Source organism: Arvicanthis niloticus, chromosome 25, assembly GCF_011762505.2.
Source record: "Arvicanthis niloticus isolate mArvNil1 chromosome 25, mArvNil1.pat.X, whole genome shotgun sequence".
NCBI classification, from domain to species: Eukaryota; Metazoa; Chordata; class Mammalia; order Rodentia; family Muridae; genus Arvicanthis; species Arvicanthis niloticus.
The window spans coordinates 28,210,060-28,230,464 of record NC_133433.1 but is presented as its reverse complement, the minus strand read 5'-3'; the positions used below and the strand labels follow the sequence as shown (position 1 = coordinate 28,230,464).

At 43.7% G+C, this 20,405-nt stretch overlaps 1 protein-coding gene across 1 annotated transcript in view; it reads left to right on the top strand.

Moving 5' to 3' along the window:
* The first annotated feature begins 956 nt into the window (after positions 1-956).
* The window catches only part of LOC143438590 (uncharacterized), a 111,065-nt gene continuing 91,616 nt past the window's right edge, over positions 957-20,405 (top strand). The window contains exons 1-2 of the mRNA XM_076924287.1: positions 957-1,130; positions 2,069-2,138. Coding sequence (XP_076780402.1) covers positions 2,079-2,138 — 60 coding nt within the window. The 5' untranslated portion in view covers positions 957-1,130; positions 2,069-2,078. The remainder of the gene's footprint in view (positions 1,131-2,068; positions 2,139-20,405) is intronic.

Sequence of the window (20,405 nt, the reverse complement as noted above, 5' to 3'; positions counted from 1 at the left end):
ATGTATGGCAGACTTAGGCCTTCAGTGTATAAGCAAGGTTGCTCCCAACAAATGTCCAGTAATATGGACATTAAACTCTGGGTATTAAACTGACTATACTTATCAGTGCTGGCCCTAAAGGAAGTTCTGAGTGGAGCTTGAATCACAGAATGCAGGTGTGGGTACATCCTTGAGGATAGTCAGCATAGGTCAGGGGTCAAGTGAAACAGAATCAATCTGTGGAAGACAAAGGGTAGATTCTGGTGGTTGTACAAGGGCAGTGGGTAGATTTTCTTCACCTCTGTATATCCAGGAAACATCAAAATCAAGAATTTTAAGGTTAAGGATGTGTAGCTTAGTGGTAACACTTTTTACCTAGCATTGTGAAGTTATAGGTTTGATTACCAGCACACACACACACACACACACACACACACACACACACACACAGAGAGAGAGAGAGAGAGAGAGAGAGAGAGAGAGAGAGAGAGAGAGAGAGAGAGAGAGAACTGGAGAGCCCAGTGAAGGGAACTTACAAAAGGTTGACTGCCAAGTCTTCAAGATCATCCTGGGGGATATACTGTAAGTTTGAGGACAGCCTGGGCTACGAGAGACCCTTGTCTCAAATTAAATATCAAAAGTAAGATAAAATGCGAACATAGAACTAAGTGGAAAAGTAAAAATAAAATATAAAATGAATAAGATTATGTAGTGGCTTGGAAGCCAACTGGCCAGCCTGAGAATAGAACATGCCCGACCACGACTTGGCTTTACCTCCTTAGAGCGTCTCTGGACAGAGACAGGGAGACCTCAGTTTTTGTGTTGGCAAGGTAGGGCAGAAGGGCCGGGATTTCCCAACTCTCCTTGGTCTCCCGCAGGTTCCTCCGGTTGCCAAGGAGACGAGCGCACCTCCCCCCCCCCGTGGGGGTGGGAGCTCCCCGAGGCCCCGCCCCTCTGTTTGAACTGCGCTGGCGGGCGGGCGCACACTTGTGCTTGCAGCATCAGCGTCACTGCCTGGCTCTCCTCTGATTGAGTCCGGGTCCCCGCGGCTGCCGTATACAACGCTTGGTCCACGCCAGCCCTGCTCCGTCGGAGCCGGACGTCCAGCACACTCGTCAGCATAGCTCGGAGCCTCGGGTCAGGAAGTCGGCGTGAGTACCAGGAGGGGACTGGTGGGAGGACTGGGCGGGGGTCGCCGCCGTCCTCACGCTGAGACTGGGGGCTGCCCGGGAGCTGAGTCCGGACGTGTAGGCCGGAGCTCCGCACCGCAGTTCTGGTGGCTGCCGACCCACGTGTGCCCGCGTCCTCACAGTCCTCTCAGCCCGCGAAGGCTGGCCCCCAAATCGGGGCTGTCTGCCACTACCTCCTCGGGTTGCCATCCTTTGGGCTGCCCGTCCTCCCCAACTTCTTTCCTTTGGCCCGCTGGGCAGGTGGCAGGTCTAGGGACCCCGGGAGCGCGCAGCCCGGTGCGCGCTGGCACTTCCGGGAGTTGAGTCTCCACAACTCCTTCCGCATCCCTTGTCTAGTTCTAGCCTTGAGGTCAGGGTCCTTTTGCAAGCTACCTTTGTACCCAGGCTATCCCACTGGCATTCGAATCTTCTGATTTAATTTGTGTTAAATATTCTTGTAGCCTATAAATGAGAAAGAAAAAAAATTAAATGATAAAGAATGTTGAGAATCAAAAATTTTTTTTTAATATTGATTAAAATAGCAAGACATTTCAGCATTGTGAATAATCTACTCTTCCTGCCCAGCCTAAGCAAATCTCAGAATTTAGTCTCCAACTTAAAAAAAAAAAAAAAAAAAGAAATAAAACAAAAGTCCCCCTGGGTACTTCTGATATCAAAAGTATATTTTCCTAATCACAATTTCATGAGTTAGATCACATATACCACATTTCTGTAATACAGTTTATTATTGTTTATATTCATGTTATTTGCTGTGCAGTATTTAGGGATTGCTGGGAAATGATTTTTTAAGCCTTAGGAAGTTCACCATTGTTAGAATTTGTGATGTCTTCTATACTAGTATTGAATTGAAATTTATGTTTGTTTGGGTTTTTTTTCTCTCTCTTTTTCTTTTTAACTAGGAAGGCTAAGATGCCCAGGAAACCTGTAATAGAAAAGGGATCTCAGACAAACCTTAAGGATCCAGTGGAGGTAAGGTGTCTGTGTGTGTTCTTTCTTTAGTCCATTTCTGTCTGTGTGTGCTTGAGAGGAAAGCAGTGTGCAAATTGGGTTAAAGAGCACAGAGTGAAATCGATGCACTACATTGTATAAAACTGGTTATAGCTGGGCAGTTTGCTTTCTCTACAGGATTAACTGTCCCAGAAAAAGGTACTTTTTAGTTGTTGACTACAAATCTGCTATCACTAATGAGATTTGAAAAGTTAAATGGTCTCTCCCACCAGGTTCTACTCTATGGGATGGGGTGGGGATGGGGACTTTCCTAGCAGGTCTTAGCCCTCTCTCACCTGTATGTGGTAACTGACACATTCTCAAGGAGAACCCTATACTCAAAGTTTATAGAGACTAGTGTAGAATAACTCAATTTAGTTAATACCTCTTCCTGAAAAGGGGAATACCAACACCCCACTGCCACTGCAGAGGGTCTCTGGTTCCCAGTTGTACCACCTGCTGTGAGCACAGCTGGACAGGTTTTCCTCAAATGAGCTCCTCTACCCTCCAAGTGCTGGGATTACAAATGTGTGCTTCCATGCCCACCTCAGCTGGCTGTTTGACATGACGTCCAATTCTAAAGAATTTAATGGCTTTTTCAGCTATGTAGAGAGATTTTTGTGTTATTACAGTTTTATTTGTGCACAACAGTGAAGAGAATACTGTATAGTTTAATATTTTAGCCTACATGTATTTTGATTTAATGCGTCTTTGCATTTGACCATTGTGAGCTGTAGATTTGGTTTTGGTGACTCTGGAATTTATGTTTGTGTTGAAGATCAGGTATTTGTAGATGAATAGACAGAACTTAAATGGAAAGTCAGGTGAGTGATGAGCGTTCACAGAGGTGCATGCCTGCAGTCCCAGCATCCTGGAGACTAGCAGGCAGATTGCTGAGAGCTCCAGCCCAGTTGGGACTGAGAACCTGTGTCTTCATTTTACTGCATTTACTGTCGAATATGCTTAGTTTTTGGATGTTTTTGTAGATGGTTCCATATCAAAATTCAAAGCTAACTCATCTATTCAAGAACTACTTAGATAGGGAGGGGATGGTTTGGATGATCCTGTGTGTGGATCTAAAGGCTGAGACTGCCCCAGTCCCACAGGGCATTGAACTGGGATCAGAAAACCTGTAAGAGAGAACTGGGGGACAGGGGTAGGCAAAGAACAACAGCCTGTCTGGAAGTCTGATCAGGCTGTAAGTTTAAGCTTTTCACATGGGGGTTATGTACTCATAGAAGCAGGATGTGGGGAGGGGGATGATGTAGGGTGTTCTTTGTTCCTGGGGAGCACAGGTGCTCTTAGGGGGAGTACAGATGTCTTCTAGAACAGGATATTGGCTGGGTAAAAAGTTCATAGAAGAAACTGGGCAGAACAGGTCACTATGTACCTGTCCATAAGATCTATTATTCATTTTTTCTTAATCTAAGTTAGTACTTTCCCACCAATGCTACCTGTCCATAAGATCTATTGTTCATTTGTTCTTATCTAGGCTGGTACTTTCCCACCAGGGATACCTGTCTACAAGATCTATAGCTATCTGTTCTAGGGTTAGAGCTTTCCCACAGAGACAAAGACTTTGTCTTAGTAGTCAGTATGACTGACTTAGGCCTATGGCTGACTTAGGCCACTAATGTATAAGCAAGGTCACTCCCAACATGAGACTATGAAGAAAGCTTTGTAATTTAAGTGTATTTGTCCTATACAGTTTGGTTTCTCTAGAGAAAGCAGCTGCTTGGATGTGAAGAATGGCATTCTGCAAATTTTGTAGGTTTGTACAGGGTCACTAGATATGCAAACAGACTATTTAGTCATCCATAAGGAAGGACAGGTAGGCTTGCTATTCCAAATTATGTTTTGTATTTTTAGCAAGTCATGAGGCCTTTTCTGTGGTTAAATGCCAGCTTATGTATGTCAACAATTTTTGTTGTATTTCATAAAAAGTTAAGGGAGACCAGAGACATATTTGATGGAGACCCTTTTTGGTGTGTGGGAAGAGGTGCCTCTGTGGTCCCATGCTGAGGAATCCCTTCCCCCTCTGAGGTACCAGCTATAGGAAGGTATAGTATTGAATAGAGTTTATTCATGGCATAGGGAAGGGAGTTGAGAGAAAGGCAGAGAGAGGGGGTAGGTGAAAAGGGAGGAGTAGAAGCCTGCCATAAGCATGTGGAGAGAGGGGGGAGTAGAATGGAAAGAGGAGGGAAGAGGTTAAGAGAGAGGGGGCAAGGGCAAGAGAGCAAGAGAATGAGGAGGGGGCAAGCAGCCCTTTTTATAGTGAGTTCAGGTTATAGCAGTTGCCAGGTAACTATGGGGTGGAGCCTAGAGTAAATGCCAACAGTTTTGACACATTGTTTAGCAACATACTGTGCACTGACTGGGTTAAAAATGGCTTCGTGTATGTTCATTTGTTTTTCTGCACTATATAGGAATCAAGGCCTTCATTTCATTGATGGTCCCAAAAGCATGCTGTTAAAAGATTAGAACATTCAGCTGCAGGGGTCAAGGGAGATTCCCACAGGAGGCTGGGTTCCAGGCAGCAACCTTGTGAGCAGAAGTTTTGTGTCTCTCCAGGTGTTGTTGATAGTGCCCACCAGACCATCATTTTTTTTTTCTCAGTCACATGAAGTACTTGCAAAAATATGTATCATTTGCTGATAAACTAAATTATCTTAGGTTAGTTGGTCCATGTGTTCTGTAGCCATGATAGTTTACTGATACAGATCATAACTATTTGGGAGTGAAACAATAACAAACAGGTATGGTGGTGCACGTCTATAATGTCTATAATCCCAGCACTTAGAAGGTGTGGAGGCAGGAGTTCAGGGTCAGCTTGAGCTATATGAGTCTTAGCCTTGGGGATGGGGGGTGTTTGAAAAAATATTATCATCTGGTATAGGTTCATTTTCCCTAAGCCATGCAGTGTAACAACTGTTAACGATTTACATATAATTTGTGCTGTATTAAATATTAGTAAGTAACCTGGGATGATTAGAGTATATGAGAGGTTGATTGTGGGGTCTCTAAGCATGATGCCATTTTATATAAGAGATTTGATCATCTGCAGATGCTCCCATGTGCTTGGGATTCTGGAGCCACCCCACCCTCACCCCTGACCTCAAAGGATGACTTTATAGTGGAAGGAATAGTACATGGTGTTAGACATTTAAATTGACATGAAGACAATGTGGGCAGCTTGAGAATAGGAAAGTAGCCTGCCTTGATTTCAGTGTTGGAACATCAGAGTTGGGGTGGGGGGGGTGGCATAGCTATGAGAACTTTGCCTTATCACTTAGTCCAGTAAGAAGCCAGAGCCTTGTTTAGTGGGTGGCTGAGGGATTCTGTTCAGTACATACCTCAAAGGGGTTCCAGGGCTGGGAGAGACAGCATTATTTGGGAACTTACACCCAGTACAGATTCTGCAGAACCATCAGCCTTGAGTAGCATAAAGCATGTGTGTGTGGGGCACTTGGAGCACCAGAGAACCCAGTTATCAGACTGGGTAGCAGAGGATGTTTGGATGTGCATTCTATTAGATCATTTCCCAAATTGTTTCCTGTTGGGCTAATGTCTTGTTCTGGTAACACTGCTGAGGATGGTAGATTTCCATTAGTGCTCAGTAATAATTCACTACAACCTGAGGTCCACAAGCAGGATGGACTGATATCCAGATCCATCAGACTCAACTTAGACTCATCTCTGTCTGAAACAGACTTGGGCTGTGAGCTGAGGCATTTGCAAGTGGTCCCTCTCAAGGATGCTTGTGACAGCCCTAGTCTCTTAGGAGCAGTAGACAGGCCCGAACTCAGAAATAAAAGGCTGGTACTGCCATAGGGCTGCAGGGGAAACAGGTTTGTGTTGAGGACGCGCCAGGGCTGTGCATGGTGTTTCCAACTCAGGCTTCTGTGATTCCTAGGATCGTGAAGTTTTTTCTCCTGAAAGGGGCAGTTTCAGTAGCATGGTGCAAACAGAGCAACCATTGAGCCAGTACTATTGGTTCAACAAATACTTACAAAGGAAACAAATTAAGAGTTGAGATAGAATTTCCTTTTACTTTCAATGGAAAGAGGATAGTTTAAAATATATATATTTGCTGGGCAGTAGTGGTGCACACCTTTAATCCCAGCACTTGGGAGGCAGAGGCAGGCGGATTTCTGAGTTCGAGGCCAGCCTGATCTACAGAGTGAGTTCCAGGACAGCCAGGACTACACAGAGAAACCTTATCTCAAGAAAAGAAAACAAAAACACAAACAAAAAAAAAACCCCAAAATATATATTTATTCCATTGCCTGGGGTTGGACAGACACTGGAGCAGATTCCTGCCTTACAGGTGTTACCCAGAGGCAGTCCTGGTTGCCATCTGTCTTGGCACAGGGAACCTTGTATCAGAAGTGTCTCGTCAGCCAGTTCAGGACTTGAGACCTGTTTCTTGCAGGTGTCCACTCCTGGCTTGGATTTTTTTCTTTTCTTTTTTTTTTTTTTTTTGCCTTTCTTTCTTTCTTTCTTTCTTTCTTTCTTTCTTTCTTTCTTTCTTTCTTTCTTTCTTCCTTCCTTCCTTCCTTCCTTCCTTCCTTCCTTTCTTTCTTTCTTTCTTTCTTTCTAATGATCTTTGCAGTATGGGCAGTAGAGACTGTCATTCAACCACTTTCTGAAATTCACGTTTCTTTTTTTTTTTTTTGTCAATACCTTTATTTACAAATCAGTGTACCAGTGATGCTCAGTTTTAGTGTTCCATGGATAAGAGATCATGAAAAGCATATGTGTAATAGAAACGTTTTTTTTTTTTCCTTTTTTTTACACAAAGAAACCATTAGATATGCAGCCTTGTGTAGTAGCCCCCAGCTCTTCTCTGATCCTGCTAGTTTGGGGTTGGGTAGTTTCTTGGTTCTTCTACCTGTGATCGAAGGTGTAACAGATTCCACAGAAACAGACTTTGGAGGATAAGTAGCAACAGCAGTGGGAGAAAGAAAGGACATTAGTGCCTACAGATTCAACCACTGTGCCTATGCGTGACTTCTGTGTGTGCGAGGATTGAGGTCAACCTGCAGCCTCAAGTGTGCATGTCTGTGTGTGCATGTGCAAGTGTGTCTGTGTGTGCACGCATATGTGTGTGTGGGTGTGCTCATGCATGTGTGTGCGCATGCTGTGTGCGTGTACATGTGTATGCTCGTATGTGTCTGTGTGCATGTGCGTGTGCTCATGCACGTGTGAGTGTGCATGCATGTGTGTGTGTTCATGCAAGTGAGTGTGCACACACACACAAGTTTGTCATTTGTCAGATGCTCACGGCTCCTGAGATAAGTAGCAACAGCAGTGGGAGAAAGAAAGGACATTAGTGCCTACAGATTCAACCACTGTGCCTATGCGTGACTTCTGTGTGTGCGAGGATTGAGGTCAACCTGCAGTCTCAAGTGTGCATGTCTGTGTGTACATGAGAGAGTACACACACATATGGAGGACTGATTGAGTCCCAATGGTTCATTAAAAACATTGAATTCCAATGCCAAGGATTGGTTTTTAAAACACAAGATTGTACACAGAAGCTAGTTAGCTATAACTGAAATTACATGTCCAATAAAAGGTAAGCTATATGTATTTCATTTATCTCTAATTTTAAAATAATTCATTTTCTTGCTTGGTATGCAGCTGAGCAGTGGAGAAAGTCCAGTCACACTTCAAGGATTTCAAACATCTGGTGGGGAACATGGTCTTATGTGCACAGTTCGGGAGACTGTTTTATGCAGGAATGAATGGCCAGCTTTCCATGTGGAATGGCCACAAAGAGGCACTCTCCACCTTCCTACTATCTCATTTGGTTAAAGGTATTGGGTATGAGATCCTGAGCACCCTGATCAGGTTCCAAACATCACTGTCTGGTGTAGTATCTATTGCTGCAGCTTTCCTCAACATCTCTGAGAGAGACCAAAGAGACACGCATTGAAGACTGCTGCAATTGTTTCATGCCCCGACTTCCCTACATGTGTATGTCTATGGCCTACTGATGGTTCACCACGAGTTTTTTATTTATTTATTTCTTGTGGCAGGCCTTGTTTAGATAGATACTAGGCTACACATCCTGAAAAATAAAAATAACCAATCAATCAAACAAACAAACAAGTGTGTGTTTGTGTGTCGGTGAGGGAAAGGAGAAAAAGGAATACTAGAATCAGTACAGTAGGGCAAATAGCCAATGTGAGGGATCATCTCTGAGTTCAAAGTCTGCCTGATGTGCAGAATAGCTTCCAGAAAAAATTATTACATTTGTATTTAACCGTTTTTATTGTCTGGCTGTCTGTCACTCTGTCTATCAAGGATACTCAGAGAAACCCCATCTCAAATAAACCAAAACTAACTAAATCTGCCTGGCATCCAGAAGGAGTTTGAGAACAATTAAATATATTTATTTTCTATTACTCCATTTAATTAAAAAACAATAAAAATTAAAATGATTGAAACATCTATCACTATCATTAAAATAATAGACAACAGGAGAAAAAAACATGACTGGAGATGTTATTAGGCTTCTGGATGCTTCTGAGTGTTTCCTCACAGTTCTGTACATGCAAGCTGGGCTTATTTAAGTTCTGGTCTTCTTGTTGCTAGTAAATAGAAAAACAAAAATGACCTGGAGAATTAGGTCACATGGCTGTTTTCATCTTGGTGAGGTGAGCAGCTAAGATGGCTGCCATCCACATGGCAGCTTCCATCTTGGTGAGGTCAATATGAAATGAAGTTACAGAACAAGGAATTAGAAACAAACACAGATGCAAACACAAAACTTTCCAGAGTTGGGGGAGAAGGAGAGAGGTGGGACAGAGGTGACAGGTGAGTGTGTGAATTTGAACTAAATATACAATAACATTACAGGAAAAGAAATAAAAAACTAACAAAAAACAATAACCTTCCTTGTTTAGAGACATAAGGAAACAGTATGTGGCCTTACACACCTTTAATCCCATCACTCAGGAAGGAGACAGAGGCAGGTGGAATGCTGTAAATTATAGCCAGATATGATCTAGATAGTGATTTCCAGTGATTTGAAGAGAGATCCCTGTTCCAACTAAATAAGTGAGTAGAATAACCAAATAAGTATAATTGTGAACGTGGGATAAAATTAACAAACAAGGGAAGGCAGAGCTGGGTGCCTGGTTTTTGCAGGAGGGGAGACCCCTGGGCTAGAGTGTCCAAAGCTCTAGGCTCCATACTCTGTACCTCACAAATGTGGTTCTCGAAGCACCCAGGAGCTGGAAATAGGCAGATATGGTGGTGGTAGAGTTGGGGTTGTGTGGGATTGAAGGTGTTTTCATGCTTTCTAAAGTCGGCACCTTTTGGCTTTTTGAGGAATCTTCATGCTTATGTGGCTCTGGCTTATTCTGTTTTTACTTTACTTTTTAGTTTGATTTCATTTTATCTACTAGCCAGTAAGTCCTATGGATTGTTCCACCTCCCTCACCCTCGATGATCCAGACATGTGCTTCCACCCCAGTCTCAGGACTTCTTCCTGATTGGTAATGTGTGAGTGAGTCTAACAAAGTTATTTTATCATTATTATAACTGTTCTCCTCCTCTTCCTTTCTTCCTCCTGCTCTTCATATGTTTAACCTTTACCTTTTATTATGGAGCAGAGCAATGAGGATGAGAAAAGAGGGAGAGAGATGCTTGACTGATTCTCTTTGGCAATCTGAATACTGTGGTTATATGTTCTATTCTTACCCATCTCCAATGGAGTCCTTTTTCCCACTAATAATCTGTAACCCCATCCGCAATATTTTTGGATCCTTGATCAGTTTCTTTTCCCCCTTTCTACTTTTCTGTCCCCATCCTGAGAGCTGAACTAGAATGTTTTCAGACTCACTTGTGTCCCTGCCTGCCTTGCTGAAGTCTGTACTGTATAAACTCAGTGACTCCAGCACTCAGGAGCTGGAATAAGAAGATGGGGTGGTTTTCAGGTCAAGGTGGAGTGGGATGGGGGAGAAGATGCTTTGATGCTGCTTTCCCAAAGTTGGCCATTTTTTCACATTTGTGAGGAAACTCCGTACTTCAGTTTTCAATGCTAGCCAGCTAGCCACCCCTTTCCTCTATTCTTTGGTGAGAAGACATAAATGTAAAATGATGATGATGATGGTGATGATGATGGTGATGATGATGGTGAGTTCAGAGATCATAGTTGTTCCGTTCTACATAACAGGTTCAAGGGCAGGTTACATTATGTGGAGAGATCAACTTGTCTTTACAGAAGGAAGGAAGGAAGGAAGGAAAGAAAAGAAAGGAAGGAAGGATAAATAGAACCAAACAACTTGGAAGAAATCAACACACGCACACACACGCACACGCACACACACACACACACACACACGTGCATACCAGAGGACGTTCATGGCATCTGTATGAGGAGTGTCAGAAGCACTTGTCTATGTTCTCTCACAAGCCCTGGGCCGCATCCTCTCAGTCCTGTATAAACTTGGTTGTACTGGCCTATTCCTGTAATCCCAGCACTCAACAGATAGAAAGGGAAGGATCATATCATCACCTGCAACATAGACACTCCAGTTCAAAAGGAGACCCTTTTAAAAAATAAGTAATTGTTTTCTGACCAAAGTGAAAGGATTTAAAACAAATCACTATGAAAATGTGTCAATTGAAATAAAAAACAAATTGGAATTTTAACCATTTCAATGCTGTTTTAGTTTTCTGTAACTCTGTATTTAATCTTCCAAAAATGTGTGTGTGGGGGTGGGCAGGTGGGAGGAGGCACTAGCATTGTAGAACAGAAAACAACAAACCACAAGTGGTGGAGTGATTTTACAATGAGACATAAATGGAGTGGAACTGATATCCCTGCCTCCCCCCCTTCACACCATGTTTGGATGCTCCCTTCCCATAGCTGTGCCCTTTTCTTGCCCCACTAATGGATTTACTTGAGCCTCCCTCTTAGAGAGTAGTTTCACCTGTTTTCACAGCTCCCTGTCATATTTTCATTTTGGGGTGCCTTAGGGGGCCCGCCTGAGTCCAGCTCGATGTTCACTGTGTTCAGGAGGGACAGAGGCTACTGTTTGTGCCACTCTGGAAAAGTGGTGGGTACCGTATGTCATTGTATGGGGATTTCTGAGGCCCAGAGGATGTGTCTCCACCTTTTGAGCCAATGGGGCCTGGACCAGTCTCTGTGGAGGTTCTGATTCTTTTTTTTTTTTTTTTTTTTTTGGATCTCACGTGGCTCCTTGATACCCTGGATAGAGCTCTGGATTTCTGAGGCCAATTGGATGCTTTGCCCCAGGCTTAAAATCTTATGTGCCCCGTCTCACTGTCCATAGAGCTCTGGAGCCTCTTTGTTTGTTTGTTTTTCTCCAGGAGCCCCTTGGTCCCAGGGCCAGGGCTCTGGATTTCTGAGTATGAGAGGATGATGTGACTTGGTTTCCAAATCAATAGACGTGGCCCGGATGGGTCTCCTAGGAGTTTCAGAGTTTTATTTTGAGGAATACCTGGGGCCTGGGGCCAGAGCTCTGTATTTCTAAGTCGGAAAGGAGTCTGTGGACCTTGCATTCTAGCATGGACTTCTTGCCCTGGGTCTACTCATGGTTTTATGATCATCCAGTTGTTCCTTTGAGGTTAGTTACTTGCTCATGGGGACATTTTTGGGACACTTTACCAGACATCACTTCCAGGTATTCCATGTGGCCAGTGAATTTACTCCCCGAACCCGTTATTGTTTGGAGCTTTGCAATCTGTCCATATTGTACCAGGGGATATAAGCTGACTGCACTGTCCTTTGTAGGTGATATTATAAGGGCAGGGTCCTCCAAGGCTGCTGCCTTTTCCAGCCATCTGTTTTTCTGTCTTTGGGGCTTGCAGTGCCAGGTGCACTCTTCCTGCTTCCTGTCCTTGCTTGTTTGATTGCTTGTTCATTCTATGTGTGCTGCTTGTGACAACACTGCACAGTCTGTTGTTTTTGTGTCAGGTTTTCCCTTTTTTTTTTCCATGGTCATTGTCACCTGTACAGGATAGAATGGTGAAGCTATGGTCAAGGAGAGCACTGATTTTGTTATGGTGATTCCTGGAGCTCCTTCATGAACAGCTCCATTTTTTCTTTCCTTCCTCAGAGTTCCTGAGTTTACACTGGTCTGCCATATGCCTCTGGAATCCTCTACTTTGTCCTTCTCACAGTGTTGCTTTCTGGGGTTAAGCAGGCAAGTTTTCTGTGTTTTTGTTTTTGCTTTTCTTGTTTCTTGTTTTTGTTTTGTTTGGGGTTTGTTTGTTTGCATTTGGTTTGTTTGTCTGTCTATTTGTCTTTGAGCCTCCAGCTTTTGCTGCCCAGAGCAGAGCAGTTCTCTATGCTTGTCTAGGAAGATCCACTTACCCTGCTTGCCATCAGTCATTCTGGTGGGGGGAAGGGAGGAGATAGTGGGAGTTTGTTCAGCTTCCTCCGTTGTTCTCAGTGTGCTTGCTCACCACCATGCTCACTTTTGTATCCTGGCTTCCTCATTTTGCCCAACTAAGGTCCTGCTTTTTGTACCTGCTGGCATATGCCTGTCACCCTTTTGGTGGATCAGTGTAGTCCTCTTGTGCTCTCTTAAGGCTGAGTTGTAATCTGTGCCAAGTGAGGGACAGACATTCGGGAGAATGGTCATTTCATTTGTAATGGTGCCCCACTTCTTGTTCTGCCTGTGGGCCCCTCATCTCTCCTCCCCATCACTGTCTGTGGAGTATTGAAGGCAGGGGTGCAGATTTCTAGCCCAAACACTGTGATCCCCTCACTTCTCATTGTGGTTCATGGGGTCTCTGTGGACATGTCAGGCACTCTGCTGTACTTAAGTAGTGGTTCTGTCCATTCCTGTGTTCCACTTGAACCTCTTCCCCACGATCAGAAGGGTGTTTGATCCCTTGTCGTGCATATGCTTCCTATCCAGTGCATGCATGTGCCTTACTTTTGATTCTCTTAGTGCTCCTAGAGTGTTCCAGGCTTTCACCCTAGAGATGCTTGCTTCTGAGTTGTTGGTGGTGTTTTTTATTCACTCTCCTTTGTTTTTGGGGCTTGTAGGGCTACTATGTGCACACATGCCTGCTTTCTGTCTTTGCTTGTTTGATTGCTTGCTCTCTCTGTGCTGCTTGTGACAACCTGGCACTGTCTATTGTTTTCCTGTCAGGCTTTTTTTCTTTCTCCATGGTCATTGTCACCTGTACAGAATAGAATGGAGGAGTTATGGGCGAGGAGGGAGAACACTGATTTTTTTATGGTGATTCCAGGAGCCCCTCCATGACCAGCTCTGTTGTGTGTGTGTGTGTGTGTGTGTGTGTGTGTGTGTGTGTGTATGTGTGTTTACATGCTGTGTGTGTTTCATTCCCATGTAATTTTATTGGTTCTGTATGAGAAACTCAAGGAGAATCAGAAAAAGGGTGGTAAAAGAGGATCTAGTGTTACCCATTTTCTGAAAGAAGAGTGCCTTCTGGGTGAACACACGTCCTGTGCTGCCCTCTTTCCCCATATGCCTAAGTGTCAGGTGGTGCGGAGCAGTCCTGGATGGACTCTGTCTTAAAAGTCCTTTTGCTAAGCTGCATCTTCTTCTGCCACCTGGAGGAGCTTTGAGAGTCCTGGTTCTTGGGGAAACTGTCTCAAGTCCCCTCTGTCCATGTAGGGAGAGGCCTCACAGGTACCCATGCTGTGTCTTCTCCTTCCTGGCACTGCAGTCATGCAGCTTTTGCTTGCAGTGGTTCAGGGCTCCTTGGGTTGGGTCCGCCCTGTCCCCAGTGAGAAAAAGTTACCTTCTTTAGCTATCTGAGGAAAGGATGTGCTATGATCTCTGGTTTTCCTGGGTGGTCCCTGAAGTGCCCACCCTAACTGCATTTTGTGCATAGCTTCCACCAGTGTTTCCCCTTTCCACTTGGTCTTTGGTGGCAGTGACCATTCACTCTTTCCTCTTAAGAGACCTGCACCTCCCTGCTCCTGAGTTTGAGGAGGGATCACATAGGGCTGAGTTGTGATTCTGACAATGTATGTAGCTGTCAGTTCTTGTGTTGGGGAAGGGCTGCGTGCACATCTGCATGTTTGCCACTTCACCTTCTCTAGGGTCAGTTGCTATGTTACACAGAATGGAAGGGAGGAATTGGACTCCTAGAGTTGTAGTCTTGTCCATCTTTTATCCTCCTTGCCTGCCGCTGCATGTGTCCCTCCTTCTCAGGTCCCCTTTTGACTATTACAGTGCCACACATTTGTCACATTTTGTGTGTGCTACATGCAAGGGCTGTGTGGTGTTACCTCACCTCCTTACTCTGCAGCATTCCCATGGGTGGTGGAATGTGGTGTCCTCCCCTCCTTGGGGCTGGGATGGTCTTGTGTCTGTCAGTATGAATCTCTCTCCCAGGGGTGGTCTTTTGTGAAGGGATAGTTGGCTGAGTCCTGTGAATCTTCAGATGTTTGGGCCTATTGCTGCAGGAGAGTCTTAGTTAATGGCTGCACAGTTGGTAGTCTCTCCTGTGGAGTCTTTTTGAGCTTTCCAGGGGGCTGTTTGTTTTTGCCTGGCTCAGTGCTGCTGACTGCTCCAGGAATGTGGGAAGTATAATTTCTGCTGGTTTACCTCACATGCCAGGTAGTGGGTCAGATGGTCCCTTGGCACCTTACAAGGGCCATTCCTGTTGCTCCTGCTGTTACTAACACTCAGTCCACCGTTGTTTCCCCCTACCCACCTCCTGCCTCTCAGCGCCCCCTCATTGCTCTTAGCTGAGTGTTCCTTGCGGCCCAAATGGTTTACTTGGGAAAAAAAATAAGAGTGTTCATAGCAAGCCTGAGCTGCCTGGATACTGCAGCTAGGAATAATGCAATGGGACCACGGTTCCAGTTGTTGGACTGGTTAAGAGGCATGGCCAGGGCATTGAGACCAACTAGTCTCAAGCCCTTGGGTTCTCAGATACCTCTGAGAGGCCATGGAAGGACCAAGACTGTGGGCATGTGGGTGCATGACTGGCTGGCCCACAGGCAAGAGAAGAAAGAGGCCCTGGCAGTGTCCTGAGGGAGACACTAGGTTACTGTACTCGATTTGCTGACTCGGGCAGCCCGGTTAGCTTGTTTGAAGAAGCAGGCTTCTGCAGTGGAACACAGAGAGGTCCTCAGGAACACAGTGACTGTTTCTACAGTGGCTCATTAATGGCTTTCTCCATAGTTCCTCACGGTGAGGCCCCAATGACAAGAGAAAGTCCATGGGTTTTTACAGGCTTTATTGGCATGGCAGATAGTAGTTGAATCTGAATGCACCCTTGTGAAATTCAGGGTATCCCTGAGTTAAATAGGGAGGGAGAAGGGAGAGGGTCTGGGGAAGAATGCTTAATTTGCTATGCCCTCTGGCCTTCAGGTATCTCATTAGTATATAAATCTCTTGAGGCTGAGGCCTGTATTCATGCCCTCTACCTGTGCCAGGTGACACAGACCTTTCTTAGGGAGGGGTTGTATTGCCCTAAGTGACTGAAAATCATGGGTCAATGGCATGACCAAACACCTGCCCTTGTCCCACTAGGGTCCAGGGTTCCAGGCCTGTGTGCCCAGCCAGGAATCAAGCTGTCCAATCACAGCCCCACAGATATCAACTAGTTGGCTGGTTGTTGTCTATGCCACTCTTGGTCTCCAGCAGTAGGGCAATGGTGCACGTTGGTATTCTGGTCTCCATGCCACTTTGATTCCTGATCGACAAGTTGTCCTTTTTATTAAAACCAGAACTCATTTGGAGATAATACTACTTAATGATGTTAAATAAACAGTGAATAGTAAAGTGGACCATTTTTTTAGAAAAGTGGGCCACCTTTTTAATATTTAATGATTAGTTATTAACAATTAGAAAAGGCAGTCAACCATCAGACTTTATTTTGTTTCTTCTTTTTTTAATAATAAAAACTATAAGGAGTTTGACCAGTTGACCTCTTTTCTTTTTATCTAAGGAGAGAAGGTCGACTGGCTGGTTTTCTTTAGTTTCTGATTAAATTATGAGAATGTTGACCAGATATTTCTCTCTTACTCAACAGAATCAAGTGTATCAATGAGTGTTAGAAAAAGATGGGCCAGTTTTAATTTTTATAGTCATTATTTTCTTATTACAATAAAGTGTTCAGAAATAGGTCTTTTCTTCTGTCTCTTTTTGATAATTATATTTAAAGAAAAAATAGGGGACTGGAAAGATGGCTCAGAGGTTAAGAGCACTGGTTGCTCTTCCAAAGGTCCTGCAACCACATGGTGGCTCATAGCCATCTATAATGAGATCTGGTGCCCTCTTCTGGCTTGCAGGCATACATGCAGGCAGAACACTGTATACATAATAAATAAATATTTTTAAAAAATCTTTTTTTTTTTTTTTTTTTGTATCTGAAGAGAAGAAATAAAATATTTGGCTAGGTTTGTTTTGTTTCATTTCACATTTTCTTTTAATTTTGCCTTTCATAAAGGTAAGGAATTTGACCACCCTCTAGCCTTTCTTGTTTTGGAAGGGCCATTAAGCCCGTTTGATTGTGTTTTCTTGTAATTCTTTTTTTTTCTCTTTTTTTCTTTTTTCTTTTATTTACATTTAAGATGCCATCCCCTTTCCACATTTCCCCTCCCTAGAACACCCCTGTCCCATGCCCCCCTTTCCTTTTTGCTTTTATATGATTTTTTAAAAATGTTAATCAAAGGATTTATAAGTTTGGTAATGCTCAATCAGAAGTGTAACCCAATACCCAACCTAGATATAAAAACTATCTTTGACTGGTGGAGACATGTGAACATCTGCCTCCATGCCCCCTCTCTCTTTCTCTCTCTCATCACCTAGCTTCTCCTCTTCTTCATCTTCTCTCCTTGTGCCATCTCTTCCTCTCAGTACTCCTTCCCACTTAGCTCCTCCTACATATCACTCTTCCTGTTAAAGTAGAACTTTTCTCTCAAAATACAATTAGAGCATACTTATTCCTAATTGTACCAGTGAGGTACAAGATAGTCCTAATACCCAGTCCATCATTTTGTTGACTAACCAGAACCTCTGTCATCTCTTCTAACTAAAACACTTACTTTTGATCCTGGCTTTTTTGGCTTTAGAATGAATGTCAGCTGAAAACCATCTACTCAGATCTTTTCTCTCAAAGTAAATAGCCAGGATTGGCTATGAGACTATAGGTCTTCAGCCCCATCAGAAATCCAGAATGACTGAGTTAACTGAAGTTATGGGAAGCACTAAACATAACTTCTAAAACTTAGCCAATTTATAGAGACCGCTGAACACCTGAAAAGCCCTTATACTACCAAACGTTGGAGCATCAAATCTTCAGCCTTCTGGCCCAGAGTCATCTGACAGACCTTAGTGATGCAGGATTATTAAGGGCTGATTACTCTGTCTAGGCAGATATAATCAGTCGACTATTCTGCATGTGTGTCCTCTTCTGGACAGTAATTTGTCTGTAGATGGAGAGAGGCAATTCTTGCCTAGTGGCTGTCACCACACAACTGGAGTAACTCCTAGGATGCTCAATTTCTTCTTAGAATCCATGAGAGGAAGCTGTCAGGAGCAGACAGGTCTCTAATCAAAATGAACATTAATATATAAATATTTGTAGCATCAGTTCTATGGACTTCTGATATTTTGAAAACCAACTGTCCATGTAAGGTAACCTGGACTGTTGTCTGTTCACTCCTCTCAGCTATTTCTAAATAAAATATGGAAAACACCCTAACAATAAACTCAAAACCATGCATTTGCTATAGTCCCTTAACTCATAGGTTAACCGTCCCAAATCAGTTAAAAAAGTTAAAAAAGGGCTGGGTCTAGGCCTTGTATTCCTAAATGTGTTATACAGGCACAATGCCCATGGGAGTATCAATATTCATCTCATTTTTATATTAATAAGAGGCTCATACCAATGAAAACCTTACATTTGAAATCAAAGTAAATTTTGTACCATTTAAGAAATTATAACTTCATCTTGATAATAATTATACAGATTTCTACCAATAGGTTATGGCTATGCAATAAGTCCTAGCTAATCCCCCCTGTTCCAAGAAAACCACTACTTGTCCCTAGAAAGACAGACCATTATTAACCACATTAGTCCCCAAGCTCAGGGAATAGGGGCGCTGACTCTTCTTTAACTTCTTCAGGCTGATTAAGGGGTTGAGATTTTAGAAGAGGGTTGGGGGGAAGAGTAAGTTGATAAGCCTCTGACGCTGTGTCTTCACTGAATCCAGATGGAATTCCAGGACATCAGAGGTTTGGGCAGGTCTGCTCAGTATGCTTGATGAGTAGATACACCAAGGCTGTGTATTCTGCAGTATACAATTCTCAGAAAAAGTTTTAGTATCAAGAAAAAAAGAATTCCGCCCCCCCAGGGGGCTGTCATTTTTTTAAAGATGTTGGTTCTGACAACTTTTTTTTTCGATTGTTAAAATTGGTTGTAGTATTTACGTTTCAGATTTTATCCCCTTACCCTACTTCCTCCCACCACCCAGAAACCTCCTATCCCATCCCCCTCCTCATGCTTCTATGAGGCAGTGACTGCACCTACCCCCCCTCACTATCCCCTCCCCGCCCTCACATTTCCCCTCACTATGTGTTCGGTTTTTTTTTGTTGTTGTTTTTTTTTTTTTTTTTTATGGGACCAAGAAACTCCTCTCTCACCTATGTCTGACAAGGCCATCCTCCCCTACATATACCTCTGGAGGCTTGGGTCCCTCCCTATGTGTTCCCAGGCTGGTGGTTTAGGCCCTGAGGGGCTCTGGTTGTTTGGTATTGTTGCTTTCCACCTGGGGTCAATAACCCTTTCTGCTCCTTCAGTCCTCTCACTAAGTTCTCCATTGGGAAACCTCTGATCAGATCAGTGGTTAACTGTGAGCATCGTCCTCTGAGTGTGTTAGTCTTTGGCCAACCTCTGAGGAGACAGCTATGTCATGTTCCTCACATTATGCACTTCCAGCCATCCACAACAGTGTTTAGCTTAGGTGGCTGTACATGGGATGAATACCCAGGTGGAATGGTCTCCTGATGGCCCCTCCTTCAGTTTCTGTTCCATGTTTTGTTTCCCTATTTGCTCCCTTGAGCATTTTTGTTTCTCGTTCTAAGTAGAACTAAGGCATCCCCTCTTGGTCTTCCTTCTTCATGAGCTTCATGTGGTCTGCAGGTTGAGTCTTCGCTAATCCAAGCTTTTGGGCTAACATCCGTGGAGATATATTTGTGTAGCTACCTTCTTTTACGGTTTTTGGAAGATTACTTTCTTGCTTTTTCTAGGTTGTAGTTTCCCTCCTTGTGTTGGAGTTTTCCACCAATTATTCTTTGAAGTGCTGGATTTGTGTTGAGATGCTGTGTAAATTTGGATTTGTCATGGAATATTCTGGTTTCTCCATCAATAATGATTGAGAGTTTTGCTGGGTATAGTAGTCTGGGCTGGCATTTGTGATCTCTTAGGGTCAGTATGATATCAGTCCAGGATCTTCTGGCTTTTATGGTCTCTGGTGAGAAGTCTGCTGTAATTCTTATAGGTCTGCCTTTATATGTTACTTTGCCTTTTTCCCTTACTGCTTTTAGTAGTTTTTCTTTGTTTTGTACATTTGATGTTTTGACTATTATATGGCGGGAAGTATTTCTTTTCTGGTCTAAACTATTTGGAGTTCTGTAGGCTTCTTGTATATTTATGGACATCTCTTTCTTTAGGTTAGGAAAGTTTTCCTCTATAATTTTGTTGAGGATATTTACTGGTCCTTTAAGTTGGGAGTCTTCCCCCTCATCTATACCCCTTCAGCCCCTCACACACAGAAGTCCCCCCATTCCTTCCCCCCACCTGACTCCTAAAAGTTGCAGCCTGCGCCATAGGCCCACAAATCCTCATTCCAATAGCACTCCCATCCTGGGAATGATGATATCAGTCTGAGAACAGATACACAAATGTAACTCAGCCTTCAACCTCCATGCTGCCTGAAGCTGGCACCTTCTCTGATGGATGGCCAACTCCCTAACACAGGTGGCTTATGGCCTTGGGGAAAGCAACAACCATACATCTTTAGAGATAAATTATTCCAATTAAGCGTTTCCAGGCAGCTGTGAGCAGTTTATAAAAACATTATAGCTTCCCTTATCCGTTGCTTCCCTTCCCCTATGTAACCTGCTTGTATCTATTCCCTACACTCCTAGACATGGGGCTGCAACTTTGTTTTGTGCAATTTGCAGTCTAAACCTGAGTTTGAAATAAAGGGCTCTTATGTTTCTCTACATCAGACATGGCAATTCTTTGAGCTCTCTTGGAGGTCCCAAGACCTGG